We start from the raw sequence: 18596 nt of genomic DNA on the forward strand, positions 1-18596 counted from the left end.
CGGAATGCCCAAACCGCTTGCGCTTTTCGCATGTGGCCCTTCCCGAGGCGGTCTATCTGCTGGTGGTTCGTGATAGGCCCCCTGTGGAAGGTCCCCCGTGTGACCCTAAGTGACCGTTCCGCGTAAACAATAGCGGGGTAGGTCTGGAAAAAGAAGTTGTCATCATAGTCGTGTCGGGCATAATCGAAGCGGTTATGGGTCGCCGTCGATTGTGAAACCGCTTGAATGCGAAAAGAAATCAATCACTCTCTGACCCTTTAGTCGGAGCGCTTCCTCTTCTTCTTGCCGTTGTCCTCTTCCGAAGACAATTCGCTGGCGCTGCCGGGGATCTCGGCGGCGACTTGAAAGAGGACCTTGCCGAGGTGCTGGTAGTCTTCGTGGTGGCCCATCATGCCGTGGTCGAACGCGTGAACCGACTCATCGAGCTCCATGATGATGGCTCCACTGCCGTGTGTTCTGGCGTGCTGGGACAAGTTGTCGCTGCGGGAGAACTTCTTGCCACACTCGTTGCACTCGAAGGGCTTGTCCTGGGTGTGGAGAGAGCGGTAGTGGCGCTTCAGGTGCTCCTGGCGGCGGAAGCGGCGGTTGCAGAGCTCGCACACGAACGTCTTGGAGGGGTCCTCAGTGAGAGACTGCTTGCGGCCACGGCGGTTGACGGGGGCGGGGAGAGGGGCAGAGGGCGTCTCAGAGTCGGAAGAGCTGTTGGCGTCCGAAGCGGCGGCGGTGTTGGACTGCTTCTCGCTGCTGGCAGCCTGAGAGGATCCGGCGGTGGATGTCATGACAGGGGTGGACTCCTTGGCGAACCTGCGGCGCTTGTCCTGGTGGCAGTCGGCGTCGGAGCAGGAGGCGGAAGGGCTGGGGAAGCAGGCGGCTGAAGCCTCGGCCTCGTCGAAGGTGAAGTCCTCCTCGCCGCCGATGAAGCTGGCGTGGCCGAGTGAGACGACACTTGAGCCGGTGCAGGCGCGAGGGCGGCGGACCTCGGTGGAGGAGGCGTCGCCGAGGTTGACCAGGCCGTTGACAAAGTCGTCCTCAGACTCCAAGTCAGACAAGTCCTCGAAGGCGGGAAGACCGTGAGGAATGGCAGGGTTGAAGTCGAAGGTCTGCGATGAAGGGGCGGAGGTAGGGGTCTTGTTAGAGGCCTCACCCCTGAGCTCGTCACCGAGAGTGAAAGCCGAGTACTCGGGGGCCAAAGTCGGGTTGGAGGTGTTGGGGGCGGCAGCGACGGTCAGGTTGCGCGGGTCACAGAAATCAAGATCCTGTTCAGATGCGACGGACCTGGCATACGGTGAGGGTGAGGGTGAGAGCGAAGGGCAAGATGCTGTGGAAAGGAGGTCGCTAGTGTTGGTGTTAAGCGAGGGGATCTGGTTTTGCAGGTAGACTGCCAAATTGAGGTTAGTCTCCAAAAAACGGCCTGAGTTCCATTTGCTCCCAGGTGAAGTGCCCCGCCGCAAGCTACAACCACCACCACCAACACCACCAACACCCAGGCCGCTGGGACCGGAGCGCCTTCCTTGCCGAGCGCAATAGAAGCATGGGTGGAAATGATGGATACGATTGCAGCGCAGCGCAGCAAACACCAACGGGAAACACGATCGATCACTTACCAGGCGTCATCGGGGGCGATCCGCAGCTGGACCAGTCCACAGCGAGGTTCTCGGGCACTTCCAAAGTCTCCTTGAAGCTCTCCAGGCCATCAATGCCGTCCAGTCCGGAGAACATGGGGTTCATCGGGGTCTGGAGAAGCTCGCAGCTGTTGAGGGGACTGCTGATGGCGCTGCCCGAGGTGGACAGAGGCGGCGTTGAAGGGTAGTACATGCCGTCCGCGTCGCAGATTTCCGTCTCGAGCATGATGGCGGGCTTGTTGCTCATGGGCTGGGGAGATGCCACAGGTGTCATGGTCGCGGGTCCGTTGCTGTACAGCGTGGGACCCATGGGCTGTGAGCAAGAAGAGGTAGGTCTGGAGTAGATGGGCGTCGAGGGGAGCGTCGGGACCATGGGGTACATGGCCATCTGCTGCTGCATGGTGGGTTGCTGGGTGAAGTGGCCGCGGTGCCTTGAAGCATCGGGCTTGTGTTCGGGTCGGTAGTAAAGGAAGGGAGCTTGTCCCATTGCTTGGGCTGCCATCATGTTTGCGTCCATTTTGATGCGTCTGGTCGTTCTTATCAGTCCCTGCTCTACCAAAAGTCGTTGTTGCTTCTCCAGAAACGCACCAGACAGGGTTGTCTTGTAGAGCTGTGATGTTAGTTGTCGGGATTCGAATCCGTCTTTACTGATTAATCGTATTGTTTGTGTTTGTGTGTGTGGTTGTTATACAATCGAGTTCTTTCGAAGTTGTATCGTGGGCAGTTGGCCTAATGACGGATGGTGTGTTCGGTTTTCCTGTATCTGAAGGATAGGACGACGGGTTGTTCGATGGACAATGACCGTCTGGGTGTTGGTTGACTCGATGAGTGAAAGTGGGTTGTTGTTGTTGTCTTAGTTGTACATGTAACTCGTCCTGAGTTGTTTCTGTCTGTCGTCTCGAAGTGACCGGTTGGCGTTTGAGAGTCGTGATAGAGTGACTGTGCTTTGAGGGTGTATTACGGGCTTCGAGGACGGTTGGTTTGTCTTAAAGGAAGGACGGGATGGTTCGAGCAGGTCGAAGTGTTTCCCAAATATCGAGTCACAAAAGAAGGAAGAACCGAGAGGTCATAAGAAGAAAAGTTCACAGCGTACCGTAGGCGACAGTCGTGTCGATCATGGAATAGCAGGTCTTAAATGAGCGTGGGTGATGAAGGGGGATAAGTAGAAAAGAGTCCAAGATCAACCGACTGGCCCCAAGATAAAAGTCATCGATAGGCCGATGGTACGGGACACCGAGTACCAGAGCCAGACCAAGCAGACCCTAGTGCACCATGTCCATATCCTAGTGTTGCTAGTGTAGAGTCGACGGATCCTCGTCTCGTCCACGTCCCTCGTCTCCCCTCTCCTCCACGCAGGCATGTCTCACCCACAAGCTGGCCAGGTCCGGTACGTATTTGTGGATAAGGGTACGTAGACGGATGACCGGGGTGGACGACTGAATCCAAGCTACGACGCTACGTACCGAATCCCTCGTCGGACCGGTACGTATCTCTCGGTCGCTGGATGGGTTTCCGTACCTAGCGGGTGGGTATGGAGGGGAGACCAGGGGTAGGGGGACATGCCACCCACACACACCCTCTCGACCGTACCCAAGACGAAGACCAGTCGAGTGATTGACAGCCAGCACCACCGATGATGGATGGATAGACGACGGCGACGGCGACGGTCACGACGGATCAGGAACAGGGACACCAGCGGACGAGACGACGACAAGACCATATCCCTGCTGTACGTCTCTCTCAGGTTCAGGTTCGGGTTCACTCTCTGCATGTCTGTCTGGTTCTCGAGGCAAGCGGAAACATCAGACGAGTGGGCTCTGGGACTACTGCGTACCGTCAATTAAGATATGTGGTATGTGGTAAGTGGTGTGTGCGCGTGCGAAGTTAGAAGTACAGACTGACTGCGCAAGCGTGTGGGTGGTGGGCTGGGACGAGGAGGATGGCGCAGCCATCAGGCCAATTCTAAATCTGGACGGGCAACTTTTGGGCAGTGGGCAGTGGGCAGTGGGCAGTGGACAGTGGGAGTGGGAGGACGGACGAGACGAGACGAGCGGGACTGTTCATCACTCGTCCCGGAAGTACCGCAGTCTGAAGGGTACCTGACAGCTTGCTGGTCCCTGTGCGTGCCAAGCCATTCTCCTCCGTCTGCACTCTGTGCCTGACGTCCACGACCACACGTCCCCTCCAGCTGCTCAACTTCTCAATGCTGCTTCTGCTGCTGGTGCTGCTGCTGCTGCGGGTTGGAGGCCCTTCCACGCCGCCGCCCATGACCATGTCTGGAAGGATTCCCGTACCGTCTCGTACGGAATAGACTACTTTGCTTGTCTGGCTGACTAGGAGCAGACGCACACATACGACACCTTGCATGACCACGCCGCTCTTGACACCGGTAGACCATTGCGTTTTAGAGGCGAAAGCCATTTCTTCTGCAGAAAGAGCAATCCCAATCCCAGTCCCAGTCCCGTATCGCGGCACCCGTCTCTCGGTCAGCTCCATCAACCAACCTTCGGAGCTGAGCTGGAGAATCCTTACCGGCCGCCATGCTGCTCCTCAACAGCTACAGCAACGGAACCAACGCGAGCAGAAGGCGTTGACGGCGGCCGCGAGCGGGCGTTGTGTCCCTGACCCGGGCCTGGGCACGGAGCAACACTATACATAACTATTGCATATCGTCGCTTTTTGTGTGCATGAGACCGTCGTACCCAGCGACGGTGACGTTTCCTCAATATGAATAGATCAAGGCTTTTGTGGTGGTATCCGCACTCTGTCCGGTTGTCGTTGCGCGCTGCGAGGCAGAAAGTACTCCTTGGGGATGGGTACAATAATTTAGCCAGGCACAGAGTGGGAAGTTTTTCACGGGCCACCACCAAGTATCCATACAATGTGCCATACGAGATGAGACAGGCCCGAAAGTCTTCGCTGATCAGTGAGAGCGTCGAGGTAACTCAGAGAGCTGCATAAACCCGAGGGTTGTGTGCTTGTTGATAGGACAGGTAGATCAAGGCACAAGTGGATAGTGGGTGTCGATGGATTAGCCGACGTCCACACAACTTGCACAAATGGTTTCTTCCTTTCGTACTCGCCGTCCGGCGCGTGTCCGACCGCCGGTTCAGGCACCGCCATTCGCTGGACTTGTTCTCTATCGACCGTCACACATGCAGACACAAACTCGTGCTGCAGTGCTGCACACCAGTCGTATCGCTTGCTGTACTGGCACACCCGCGACGCGACGGAGGCGCGGATGCAAGGTACCAAACCAACGATTCTTTGGGCGGCGGCGTCGCGCCGCTGGTCGCTGATCACGAGTCTAGCTGGAAAGTCGTAACAGCGGCAAATCATGATAGCAACGAGCAGTATCAGCGGCAACGAGAAGGGTCTGCCTTGTTCTCGTCGCCAGCCAGCCGCCATCTGCCGCTCGTCGCCGTGGTCACGGCGGCTGCTCTTCAAGCCCCAGCCCGGCGGGTTTCGACGTCGTGGGCTCGTGGGCGCATTCGTAACCCATCTTCATGCTTCGGAGCGGCTGAGTTGAGCTGAACAGAGCTGTGCGCGTTTGATGCTCCAGACAAGCAAGCAAAGCTGGTTCTCGGCGGTCGAAACGCGGAGCACATGGCGCCAGATGACGGGATGGACTGCTCAAGCAGCATTGACGATGACGGCCAGGGTTGGCCAGCGGGTCAAATTCATGCCAGAGCCGCAACGCAGAGACGAACGAAGCTTGTGAGTTGCCATCAAGGTGAGGAGACAGCGGACTTGGAAACCTCGACTCTGGAGAAGCCGTGTGTGGCTCGCCCATCCGATGTCGTCAGGGCCAGGCACATAATTAGTGAAGACCTTAAGACCCGACTTTCTGTGCTAAGAATAAAAAGCCGCAGCAGTCGACGGTTAATTCGTCCGAGAGTGTTGGATAAATTGTGAAAATTGGCTCTGGGAGGCCGCACACCCACATGCCCCCGTTATGCGCCTTGTTGTCTCTCCCAATAGCAATCAAGCCTGGTTGTGTACGGATAAGCCCTTGTGAATTCCATGTGTGGGATGCCATAGGTATGCGAGGGGCCACAAGCCGGCGGTCCAGTGCTCCAATGGCTCCGGTGCCAGGGCACAACTAATTCCTTGGAGGCGGCGAGCATGTGCATGTGCTCGAATAATGTCGATGCATATTGGGGTTGTATCCAATGCGATGCGCCATCACCATCGCCATCACCAACCCACATACAGATGGTGATGCAGGCTGGATGCCCGACTGGTTCGTTTTGTGGGCGGTTGTACAGAAACTCGAAACACACAAAGGATGTGTGATGGGGTTAATGCCGGGCCATTGAGAACGGCTGCCAGGCCTTCAACAGAGCCCGAGGCGCCTCCGTCTGCCGCCCCCAACGTCGAGACTTTCAGGCCATCGCGACGTTTGCCATGAAGTGCCATCCCACCATTGGGCGTCGATGGAGGGCGACTTGGCATCCGAATGGTCACTTCCGCCGTCCATCACACGGTCGTAGGCACCAGTCAGCGACCCCGCGTCGCGCTTTGAACTCTAGTCTATGGCTTTCATGACATCGCGCTGGCCAGGCATGACGCAGCCGCCGCTAGCACGGCTCTCTCGGTGTCGTTTCTCGGATTTCGCTGGCCGCGCGCGTGGACCCCATATCGCGGTGTTCTGTTTGGGTTGACGAACGAGTCGACGGGGCGCGTTTTTTTTTTCGTTTGAAGGCCATTTGCATTCCACTTTGTGAGCATGTGGATCGAAATCCGGCAGGAAGGTCGTTGAATGCTGACTGCGTCACCCGACACGAACGACCCCGCCAAGTCGAGTCGGGTGCGGTTCTTGGTCGACGAGGGTTGATCTGATCTGACAAGAATCTGGAATGGCCGGCTGGTTGGTCGCAGAGCATGTTGACAACCAAGCATCAACCCTGACACGTCTGGCAGACGACGCGGTGCGGGTTGGCGGGAGGCCGTCTGGGCTTTCGGTCCATCAATTGAGAGAGCGCGCACAGAAGGCAGGCGTCTGGAGTGATGATGGCTGAAGCTAGTCAAGCCTCGAGAGTGGCCCGCGGCCCGCGGCTGATGATCATGGCGGGAACAGGGCAGGTCCCGAAATGATGGTGAAGCAGACCACCAAAGTCAGTGGGCAGAAAATGACATCCGATGTTTTTTCCCCCCCTCTCCCCGGGTCCGAGTTGCGTCAAATTGAAAAGAGTTTATTGCCACCGCGTCGCGAGGCGGTCCATGCAGCCAGCAGGCATTTTAATCGAGGCAGTGCAGAGTCTTTCCGTGCATGCCGTCAGGAACAGGAACAGGAACGGCAGGGACGCCGCCAGGAACGCCGTCCGATATGGGACGGGTGTATGCAGCATCTGGGAACAGAAGATGAGGTTGGTTGATTGGTTGATGTACTCAGTGTCGGTCCATACTTCAGTCGGGTAGAAGGATGGATGCTAAGACAGTGATATGGGAGTGAGTTCAGCCGAAGAAGAAGAAGTCTAAGGCTGCAGGTCAGATTGGAAAAGGAAGTCCCTGCAAACCTGATAGCGACTTGGTAGTTGCCGAATCGAGCGAGACAGAGTCAACGGAAGGCAGGGTTGCTGCTGCCGTTGGATGCCGTTGGCTTGCCGTTGCAGTGGCTGGCGGGAAAAAGCAAGAGAATAAAGAAAAAGAACCTGGAAAGTAAAACCTGCGTCAAAGGCAAGGTGCTCCCGAGTCCCCGTCTCGCCCGTTCCTTCCCGCAACCTAGTCTCAATAGAAAAAATTGAAAGTCCAGACCCGATAGAAAAGCACTGCTGTCAAGGGCTTTCCCTTCCAACATGACGCAACCGTCTCTGAGTCCCGTAGTAATCCCCAGTCGAGCGGGTGATGATGCCATCCAAAAAGTGCAAGCTGCTGTCCGTACTTCTCAACGCAAAGACACACACACCCAAACACTGATGGATAAGGTAGCCGCCCTCATCGAACGAACATGCATCGCATCAACTCCTGGTGCTTGCCTTACGTACGCACTTGTCCCCGAATAAGGCACCTGCCCCAGAGGAATTCCCTTCCCGTCGACTACCCACCATCACACAACAAACAAATTTTTGCAAAAAAGGAAGAACCATCACGTACACTACGGCTTACCTACCTAGTACGTGACGGTGACAGCGACGGCGTACCTTACAGGAAACGCAATGCAAGGAACGCCCCAAAGATGCACCAAGCGTCGTAAGGCACACGGTTCATGGGCTCGGCTACCCCTCATTCGCGCTCCCACTCCCCGGTATCACCCCGCCTCTGCTTCAACACACCCTCACGATAAGTCGGATACGCACCACCGCCAAACAGCCACCAAGAAATCCTCCGCATCACTTGTCACCCCTCGATCCTGGTCGCACCAACGTCGTCGGCTGCCTTATCGATACTGCCCTTGGCACACTGTGACGACACTGACACTAACACCACGGACTACCACTACCTGAGTAAGTCGGCATACTACTATGTGTCTGCCGTCTGTCGGGACGTAACATTTGATCGTGCTAACCGACACGATGAAGATCATGTTCGCAAGGACAGCGCCCTGAGAGCCATACTAAGCTGACCGAACTCTGCGCCGCACCGATGACATCTGGCACCAGAGACAATCCATGATCGCTGTTCAACTGCCCGTTGCATACCACCTATCAAGCCAACCCTCGACAGAGCACAGTCAAATCCATGCCCGCCTCGTCCAGATTGCAGCTCTTCTGGGAGCCTCTTCGCAATAGCAGAGGCAGCCGATCGTAACCGGCTTAGGGAACCCTCCAGTTCCCCAAAGCGAGCAGTGTCTTCGAACCTAGGGACTGATTCATCATGGACCCCGGCCGAGGGCAGTATCGAACTACCTACCTGGGTTGGCATCCTATCAGCACCAACACCCAGCACCAACGCCAACTCCAACGCCAACACCAACACCACCAACCAACATACAATGCACCAACGCGAAACCAACAATCATCAACGCAGACAAACAGCTTCCCAAGTCGGTTAGTTGTTCATTCTCAACCCCAGCTCCGCATGACTCCTTCAGAAATGATCGGTCGTTCGGGCGTTGCGCCGCTTCAGGTCCTGAGCAACAGCTGAAACATTGCCGTCGCCTGCAACGGTGGTCTATCAGCTACCTTCTTTGACAACGTTTCTGCCCATCAACAATCGCTTCACGTGCAACCACGCGCCCGTCCCGCCAGGTACCCGCGTCGTATTCTTTGTTCCTCCCCGCACATCCCGAATGTTTGGACGGCTAACGTTTTCCTTCTTGTTCCCTCTTACCAATTCTGACCGAGACGGCGAGGCTAGCAATCAGGCCAGTCGACGCCCCGACGCCCTGAGACGGAGCCAAGGACTCAAATCGCCACATCTGCTGGGTTAGAGTCAAGGACGGCATCCCATTGGTCTGGCCAGAAAACCAACGGCGATGGCTTCAGTTGCGACTTTTCACTAGACGGTTGAACGGTCAAGTTCGTCTCAAGTCCGTCTACCCAAAAACCAGCTCAGCCGGAACTCCACAGTTTCTGGCCGAGTCGAAGTTTGTCAACCGCAATTACAGTTGCCAATTGCACCATTCGTTGCCGGCAGAGCCCTACTGACAGCTTTGGCGGCGGCTTCTTTCATCAACCCTTCTGCTCTTCAGCTTCAGACTGCCCCAGACCATATTGAACGGCTCTCCGTCAACTAAGTCCTCTAGTTGAGACGTTAGCTTCCTGCATAAAATTACGCCAGAGTCACTCTGGCATCGATTGTGCATTAGTCCCAGTGTTTACTCCATCCAGCTGTGACTGGCTGATGGACGGAGGACGCACGCACAATGGGTCAAACACCTGCGCCGCCGCAGCACAAAGCGGGCACAAACCGGCTCAATCCCACGGCTTGCACCATCGACGACCGACTCGACTCGACTCTGGCCTTATCATCTTGTCACTATCGTCCGGGTCGTCCTGCGCTGTGCCCACGCATGTGGCCCAGCCTCCTCACAGCGGAGACGCTATACGCTCTCAGCACATCTCCCGTTGGATGTCGGTGTAAATGCGGGCTGTGCTGAGCATTACGTTGCATAACCTGCGTGCACCACCGGCTCAAGGCTTCCTAATACGGTTGCTTATCATGATTCGTCTGGGCCACGCTGATCACCCACCGACTATCAACCGGTGGTCCCTGAAGCTGGAGGCCAGTTTGTGCCATGGGATCCCAGGTCTTGAACCCCTGCCGGCCAGCCAATCGATAATTTGCCTCCATTCATGCGGCCACGCATCCACGTCAGGCCTTCCATCCGACTGGTGCTCTCTTCTGGAGCTGGAGCTTCACTCCAGCAGGCAGAGGGCAGAGGGCAACGTTGAGTGGCCCAGATGTACCTTTGGCAGTTGGGTACCTGCTGCTCTGGGTTCCGGTCACCTGCAACTCGGCGTGCCTTGCATACTGTACGCTCCATCACCGTTCATCAGCACTGCAGTAGGTTCAATGTATCCTCGTACATATGCAGGAACAGACGAACAGTTGCACCACCACATGCAGGTACGGCGGGATTCCCACAAGCCCCAACTGCTTTTTCGTCTCGTTCACCAACGCCTTTCGTCCCATCTGCGATTTCGGTTACACGTGCGCGGCGCTTTCTTGACCACATCAGCGTTTCTATCTGAAGCCCGCCAACCCACGGAGTTTGCGAGACCGGGACATACTCTATGCTTCGGGGTGCATGCCGACTGACGTTGTCAGCAGCGTGGGCTAGCGGGCTTGAGCCACTGGGAATTCGGTACTGCTCATCAACCCACGCCGTGCATCTTTCTGGTGGACTGGCCCAGAAGGACGGTGTCAAACTGTAATCAACTATCGACCGGTATCAGAAGCCCGCAATCCGTCGTAATGAGTACCAGAGCATGGTATTCTCGGTCGAACCAAGGGTGTCAGTGGGGTTCGAACAGCATCCTAGACTTCGCGGAACCGGCAGCACAACGCTTGGGATTCACCTAGAGCCCTACGAAGAAAAGCGGCGGATGGTCTATCGAATAAGAAGCCGACTCATGCAGTCGACATGGGATGGCATGGAGAACGATTGCCCGCTAGTGACTTTTCTGGCTCGAGTTCGACTGAAGTTGATGGGGCCGGGGTCCGACCACATGCTGGCCGACCTCTTCTGGGCCTGCACAGAGTTGCAGCCCGGGCCTGTCAAGAAGCCGGGGTCCCAGGTTGGCCGACCGGGTGCTATCTCAGCGGATTTTACGGGCAAGAGCCAAGTGCCTGGCTCACGAATCCTCTCGCCACCGTTGGAGTGGTTGGGCCGTACCTGGGAAATGGGACAGACAGAGCAAACAGCAACACGATCCAACGCGCCGGATCACCTTAAGCCAAAACAGGGTGCTTCATCCAGCATCCCCGACTCCCGGTGGATGCGGATATCCAAGTGCAAAATTTTCAACATCCACCCCAGGCTTCGAGCAAGCGGTCTGGAGAACTTGAACAGCCGTGCGGGTTGCGGGTGGAAGCAAACATGGCGACCTCGACCGCCAACGGCTCATCAACCCACGTCAAATATCAGCTAATAGTTTATGGTAGATCACCAGTCGACCATCGCCGGCCATCTGCTGGAAATCTCCGCAGGCCGCTTCCTAAGAACGGATTCACTCCACAGAGAGCCATTGAAATGCCATGGATGGCGCAATATCGACCTTCAAGGACGACAGCTCAGCAGATCTACTTGCTGGTTTATCGGGATGACCCCAGCGATCCGTTGTTTGATGCTCATGAAGTTCTCAATTGTACCCGTGGCCTTCCCTCTTCACGTCTGGGAAGTCCCCTTCTTCGAGTCACTATCCAAGACTTGGGAACCTGGTAAGTGGGCATGGTACTTTGGACGGCCCGGGTAGGTAGCCGTGGGGTCCCGGTCCAAGTCAATGCCACCGAGACAGCCAACGGCGACCAGGCCCAAAAACGGACCTTATTCCGACCTTGCTGCCCCGGATTTTGGGCAAATCCAGCAATGCTTGCCTGAAATTTAAGTAAAGCGACCACACCATATGTCTCTTGCTCGGCCACAAGGGTCTTCGCCGCAACCGGGCAGGAGTCTAGAAGATCACCAAAGGGACCTCCAACGGGCCCGAGACGCTCTGGAGCCTGGGGCCGTCTTTTAGCCTGTCCCGAGCAGCCCCGACCATCCAGTCCAAGAGTTCGATGACCAGATTTCCCGCCATCGCCAACCATTATACAACTTCTGGTAATGCTGGGATTAACGGTCCGGTTGCGGACAACATGCTGCATGGGACTCGACTTGGCGTGGGAAAAATCCTCCGGAATGAACCAATCCCCCCAGTCTCCGACAAGGCAGTTGCTATGGGCTCTTCGCAATGGCAAAAAGCAAACATGAACCGTTACCAAAAGCCTTTAGCGAGGTTCATATCAGCTGCTGTTGGTTGCTCGTCCGAGGAGCTCCATGTCGGACGCTGATGCAAAATATTGACAGGGAAGTCTGGTTCGCCGAAATGTTCATCGAACAGGCGTTGCAGATCAAGACGCTGGGCAGCCCGAGCAAGCATAAGCAAACCGCTCCCTCTTCTCTCTTTCCGTGGGCACGTGGCGTTACAGACAGCACAGGTATGCTGGTTGTTCAACGCTTGTCGCGATGTGCCAGAGAGCCCATACACTTCTGAGGTCAGTATTTGGGAGCTGTCATTCTGAGGCTTCTCAGTGGGGGTCCAGCATCCATTATCAGGGGTGACCCCGTCAGACCGGTCGAGCAAGGGCTTGCTCCGCAGCGACCAATGGGCAATCCCGCGGTCCTTAGTTCGTGGGCCTTCATGACCTTCGAGAAGGTTTCAGGGCCCGCACGCTCCGACACCTGGGTTCCATCTCGAAGCATCCCGCATGCGCATAGTCTTGGGGATGAGCGACTTGCCTGTTTAGGGCACCGTCGTTATCATGACGCGTGCGGACTTTTGGAAACATTGGGAAACGTGAGGCAGATGGAGGGGTCAGCATGAAGCAACGGCCCCATGGATCCGCGGCTGCACCTTTCCATTGTTCTAGAAGGAGTGGCTTCGTCACCTGATGATGTATCAGACTGTCCGAGACATGAGTACTCTGGCTGATATCGTCGAACAGACCTATATCAACAAAATACGGCAATGAAGCCGACGTTCTTCGACGGTACTCGTTCGAGGGCGTTTCGAAAGCCTCATCCTCGGGAGCATCTCGCCCAGAGAAACATCGCTTCTTTTCGGTACGAAAACAGTTACTGTCGATCGAACCACGTCCAAACCGCGTCCCAATCTCGGCAGACGCCATTCTTGCCCTCGTCGACCCCATCGTACTGTTACCATATCGCAACCCGGGTGCGGTGGAGGTGTCAGACCGCCTTAGGGCCCTATTAGAGTGCTCACGAATCTCACAAGCCGGAGCCCGCCATCGGCACGACCCATTGACGATGGTCCAGATAACAACGTGGGTGCCGACTCTGCTAGGGTCCCGAAAGGCCTCCCGCTCGTCCCGCCGCTGGTTTGCCAGTGGTTCGTTGCCAAGCGCGATAGGCCCCAATATCTGAGGCAGGATTGCTTCCACTTCCATGGGTATGCGAATGGGAGATAATGTCATTTCCATGTCTCTAACTACCGGCGTTCGTCAACCTTCTAGAAGTGATTGGCGTGGGGAACGGGAAATTGGGCGTTCCAAAAATTCCACTTCGGTCTTTGTCAGCCGGACGACTGACGAAGCGCTGGAGATGACCGACTCATATGACAAAAGTTGGACCTGGAAACGGACTGGAAGCCGACCTGTCGTGGCCGCAAGATGGCGGAAACCGTCTGCCAAAGCTAGCGTGTGCTAGTGGCCCCGCGGTCAATAGAGCAAGACCTCGTACTAGCAAGAAGGAAATCAACTTTTGCACAGGTTATGGCCTACCGATGCAGGATTCAGGAAGACGTCCGACAACAATACGAGTCCTTGATCGATAGAGCTACCTGAATGGCCCCGGCGGACAACCCCATACTTGGCAGCACGGCAAATGATGGAAAACTGCAGCTCGAAGACACCAATCGCACGTGTCAGCGAACGCCTCTCCGTTAGCCCGCGCTAGAAAGAATTTGCGACCCAATTGCCATTGCTGGATCTCGGTTCATGATGTCTGTTGTGCGAAGAAACAAACTTGAAAACCTTGATCTACACCATGCCGAGTGATGGATGGCCAAGGGGTGCGTCGGTCACACTTCTCAAACCTGCATTGCAGTGGTACGCTGTGGTTTGCATGCAGCGTGCAGCAGAGCAATGTGTAGACCTGTTGATGGTCGCCATCGACGGTCGAGGAGCGAAACGTCTCTGAGTGTCTGAGTGCGTGGGAGAGTGGATTCACACTGAATCTTTGTTCAGAGATTCGCTGAGAACGAACAACTGACAGGTCAACTCAGTGGACGTTCCCTCAAGGACTAGCTGTGGGCTGGTCACCTTTCAGCAAACCGGCTGTCTCTCCGGAAGCCGGGATTCGTCGCTGTCTGGAACCGGGGCTTGGGCGGGACCGTGGACTGTCTCTGCCTTGCAGCAAACATGAGCGCTGTGTACCTACCTGATCTGATGTCCACCACATGTCGACAAATACCGCTTCGCAGGAGCGACCTTCGATGCGCGTCGTCGCCACAAGCTCATGATAATCAGGGACCGGCGGGGACGCTGGAGAGACGAGCAGCGAGCGAGGTACACCCGGTCAACGTCACAAGACTTTGGCTGTCTGGCTGCTGTCGCGTGAAAATCGCATCCACCAAGACCCCCCATCGGACCCAGTAACGATGACCTCGTCGATGACTTAATTGCCCGAAATTCTATCTTCAGAAAGGCCCCCAAAGACCCTGAACCCGACCATGTTGACGATATCTCTGCTTGCTTCACTGGAGGAAGTTGGGGTTGATTGGGCTGCTAGCGGCTGCCTCTGATGGCATATTCCTGGGTCGAAATTGCGATCTTCGGCCTCTAATTGAAGATCCAGATGGGGCTCTGTCACCCTCGACGGGGCGTGTTCATGCGGATTAGCCTTGTGTTACACGCTATCAACCCCGGAACACAAAACAACACCGTCGGTTAAACCTATCCTAGCACAGGTTCTAGCCTCTGAATATCGAAATTCGACTGCCGACGCGTTCACCGACTGCTCCCGTCGATCACCAGGTTCAACAGTGCGGTCTGCCTTTCTGCCGGTTAGCCACTGCCCATGACGGTCTCGCTGCTGGATTATTAGTTGATCAACCTAAGAAGAGCCCTTGGCGTATGGGAGAAGTCCCGCCATGAGGGTCATTGGGGCATCACACCACGTCCGAACGGTATTCTCACGTGCAGCGACCTTTGCTTCTCCGGGCTTCGGTCGCCGAGAGGGGGACACACACCACCACCCTCCGTCCGGCACGGCGGCGTCCCACAGCTGCCCGACCACTTCCTTTTGCGGCCGTTGCGCCTGAATACGGGTTCGTCCATGACAGAGTTTTCGTCTGCCCATCGTTGCTTTTCTCGCTAAGAATGTCTTGCAGCTGCTTTGACCTCCCAAAAGTCAATCAAGAGTCAATCTACAAAGAGGGGTTGCAGACTTGTCAGGCGGGCGCGCTCGGGGATCCGCGCAGAGTCGCTGTCGCCGCCGCCTGGCTTGACTCGACAGAGCGTCCGTGTCACAACGCCGGATGGCACTGTCACGACGTTGACAAGCCAGGGGATCCTCGAAAGGGCCCAGACGGCGGATCGCCCGCTGCTCGTCTGTTCGCGGGAAGAATTACTGGAGTTGACGTTGCTGTCAATCTATCCGGCTTGGTCGCGAAGGGCACGTGCTCGACGCCACGCCATTGTCGACGAGTTTGCTTCGACGACGACTTCGCCTCCCCGCTTCTCTGGTCTCGTCCGTTGTGGGCTTTGTGGGCGCGGGCGGGCGTGGCCGGCTGAGTCTGGAATTTGTAATGCCGCGGCTGGAATCACCCGCAATATGGCCTCCGAGTTGCGAAGGATGCGCGAGCGCGCTTCCCCGGGAGACCGGCGTCGTCCAGCTAGCTGCTGCTGGCGGTGTATGTTGCGAGCGAGAGTGCCACTTGTCCCTGGTATGCTCTAGCCAATTTGACTACCGGCAAAGCGTTGGCGGCCGGAAGAGCGGATTGGACCTCCGGAGAGTTTCTCATGTTATGTGGTCGAAGACTCTTCTCCGCTCTAAGCCGGCGCGGCGCATTTTTAGTCGGGTGGTTGGAGGATGACTCGCGGCGATTGAGACCCTGCCGAAGGAAACCATTTCTTTTTCCGTGATTGACGCCGGAAGACAACGCCTAGGTTTGGATCGCGCCGATGTTGTTCAGATCTGTTCCATTTCAACTAGCTCTGGGGCGAACTCTGTTCTTTGAAAAGGTAATCCTCGTTTTGGGTTGGTTGTGGCGCCGGAAGGCAAGCCGTTGGTGTCCCGAAATCAACTTGAGCTGCAAGATGCGTTGTGTGATACCTCCTAGAAGCCACTTGGTTTCAGGATGCCGCCGATGTTGGTCGAGGGTTTTCGCTGTTTAGCGTGTGAAAGTCTCCCGTGATCTCAGGAACATGTCGATGGCCGCAGTCCATGGCTACATGGCCTTGCACTGTGCGTTTATACGGCTGCGTCGTCTAGTACTTCAGCTGGCGTCGGTAGGCTCGTGATAGAATCTTGCGTTATGAGATGTGAGGCCGTAGACAACGCGTTCTCCGATGGTCTGGGCTTATGAATTGCTGTGATATACCGGTCGAAAGACGAAACGCGCCCAGGGCCAGAAGTTTGTTTACTTGTCAGAACAAGCTTCGAGCGCAGTCGATACCGTCTACTGTTGTCCACGAGCGTCCGTGCTGATAGGCATGCCAAGTTTTCCTTTCGATTGTCCTGACTATGCGATATTATAGCGTCTGTACTTGATGGAGAAGACCGAGGTAGGCCTAGTGGTTGAGGGTTGGTTCCAAGGTGAGATATATCCCGTTGATATCAAGAAGCTTGTACCGCTAGGGCTAGGTGCGTGGCGAGAACGTAGTGGCTTATAGAAGAATCTGGTGTAAAGGCTGCTGTTAGTATGGTGGTGATGTGCTTGTTTAACGACGATGTGGACCGTCTGTAGATGTCGGATATCGGAAGACATTATTGCAGCATTATCGCCCCAGAACTGCATCTTGGAATATGAGTGGCGTAAGAAACAAGAGCCACCACCTTCGACGATATACTGAATGAGCATTCATTGAGAGATAGAACGGGCTGAAGTGCTAGTACTGTGTTAAAGAACCGTGGAATACGCGATGGTAAACCGCCGTAAAGCTCTTTCAGAGCCGAGCACCAGTTCAACCAATGCTGGATGAGCGTGTGAAACAGGATATGGATTGGGGATTGCTTGCGCTGAACAGTAAGCAAAGGGGACTTACTTCCTTGTTGGAAAGTAGTCAATAGCTCAGTACAAAAATTTGGTCAGTGGCCGGATATGTAAAGAACAGCAAAAGCGAAGCTCCGCGACTTACGAGCCGCGGACTGCCTGATAATGGAACCCATCAACGCAGCAGAAGAACTGGTGTAGGACTGCATCTTGAAGTAGCCAGCGGAGGCGGTGAACATGAAAGTCCGCCTTCACTTCAGGTTGCCTGGCGTAACGGTATCGAACGAACATGTGAAGATGGTAAAACTGGCAGGCGAGCAACAGAAGAATCGTCACACCCAAGTTGACGCGCCGAAAGTCTCGGCAAAGCGACTTCTCCCGGGGACGTCGATCCGGGTTATGGCAGGTATTCTGGGCAAGATCGGGGTCAGGATGTGCCTCTTTCTTGTCACCCGCTTGACTGGAAGGAATCGACTGGTCGTCTGTGTCAAAATGAAGGGAGATTGACTAACATACACGAGTAAAAGAACTGTCACTAATTTAAAGTTATTGTTACATCGAGTTTGGAATGTGAATATTTATGTCGGTTGATTTCAACTCTGGAGAGGCTGGTCTAGAGAATCTGCTTTTTCATCTTGTGTATACTACGCACCTGGATCCAAGACGTGCGGAGAAGACATTATAGTCAGACGAGGACCACAAAGACAATGACGGAAGACGATGGTAGCCACGACGATGATAGCAAGGAATAACAACAGGATGCCGATTTGACCAGTGTGGGTGGGTATGATGTAGTTGTATTCCTCGCCCACAACACATCATGACGAGATATCGCATCACCAACCAATAATTCCGACGTTTCCGTTCCGAAAACGGTGCTCGGTACATCTGAATTTCATATCGAGGGCTCAAAAACGCCTCTACCGCATTTGCCTAAGACCTCGGAGAGCCATCGATCGCGATCTGAGACATCGGTGAATTGCCAACTGGGGAAAAGCGGCGCGGGAATGAACATGTGCAGAGATCCGCGCTATCCAGACAGCCACGAAAACGTTCCCGAGAAATCTAGCAGAAAGATTTGCGCATCTCATGAATCTCCACGGTTAGTGGTTCACGCCGAGCGAGGTGTGCCGAGCGATTAGAGGCGTAGGTGGGGCAGAGGTACCTAGTTACTAATTGTGATAGATTTTGTAACACAAGGTAACTTGGCCGAGCGGTCTAAGGCGCCAGACTCAAGTGTAAACTTGGTCCTCTCAGAGGATAGCATTCTGGTCTCGCAAGAGGCGTGAGTTCGAATCTCACAGTTATCAATTTTGATTTTTGCGGCTTTCTGGCCGCTTCCTTTTTACGTTTTGTTCACTTTTTACTGGTTATTGAGCCTTGCATCTGTCCAACGCGTCTGTTGTGTTGAGGTTAGATCTGGAGATGAGATGAATACTGCTTCTTGTAAAATGATTGGCTCTGCTCCTTGCTTCGATAGTGAAAGTCTTGCAGCAAATTCCAGGGACAAATTATAATAATAACCCGTCAACCTAAACTTGCAAATCAGTCTCGTCGAAAAGCACGAAAAAAAATATCACTAAAAATGTTGGCAGCCATAATCCGCTTGTCTTTTCGCCCGATCGTGCTGAGTGAGACACGACTCGCTAACGCA

General features: G+C 55.2%; 1 protein-coding gene across 1 annotated transcript; it reads right to left on the bottom strand.

Moving 5' to 3' along the window:
• Positions 1–257: 257 nt before the first annotated feature.
• Positions 258–2139, bottom strand: CkaCkLH20_02716 (uncharacterized protein; the record flags this gene model as incomplete). Its single annotated transcript, XM_038885435.1, has 2 exons — positions 258–1378; positions 1605–2139. The coding sequence occupies 2 exons, from the start codon at positions 2137–2139 to the stop codon at positions 258–260; spliced, it is 1656 nt and encodes a 551-aa protein (XP_038749366.1).
• Positions 2140–18596: the final 16457 nt, after the last annotated feature.

This window comes from Colletotrichum karsti (assembly GCF_011947395.1).
Source record: "Colletotrichum karsti strain CkLH20 chromosome Unknown Scaffold6, whole genome shotgun sequence".
Lineage (NCBI taxonomy): Eukaryota > Fungi > Ascomycota > Sordariomycetes > Glomerellales > Glomerellaceae > Colletotrichum > Colletotrichum karsti.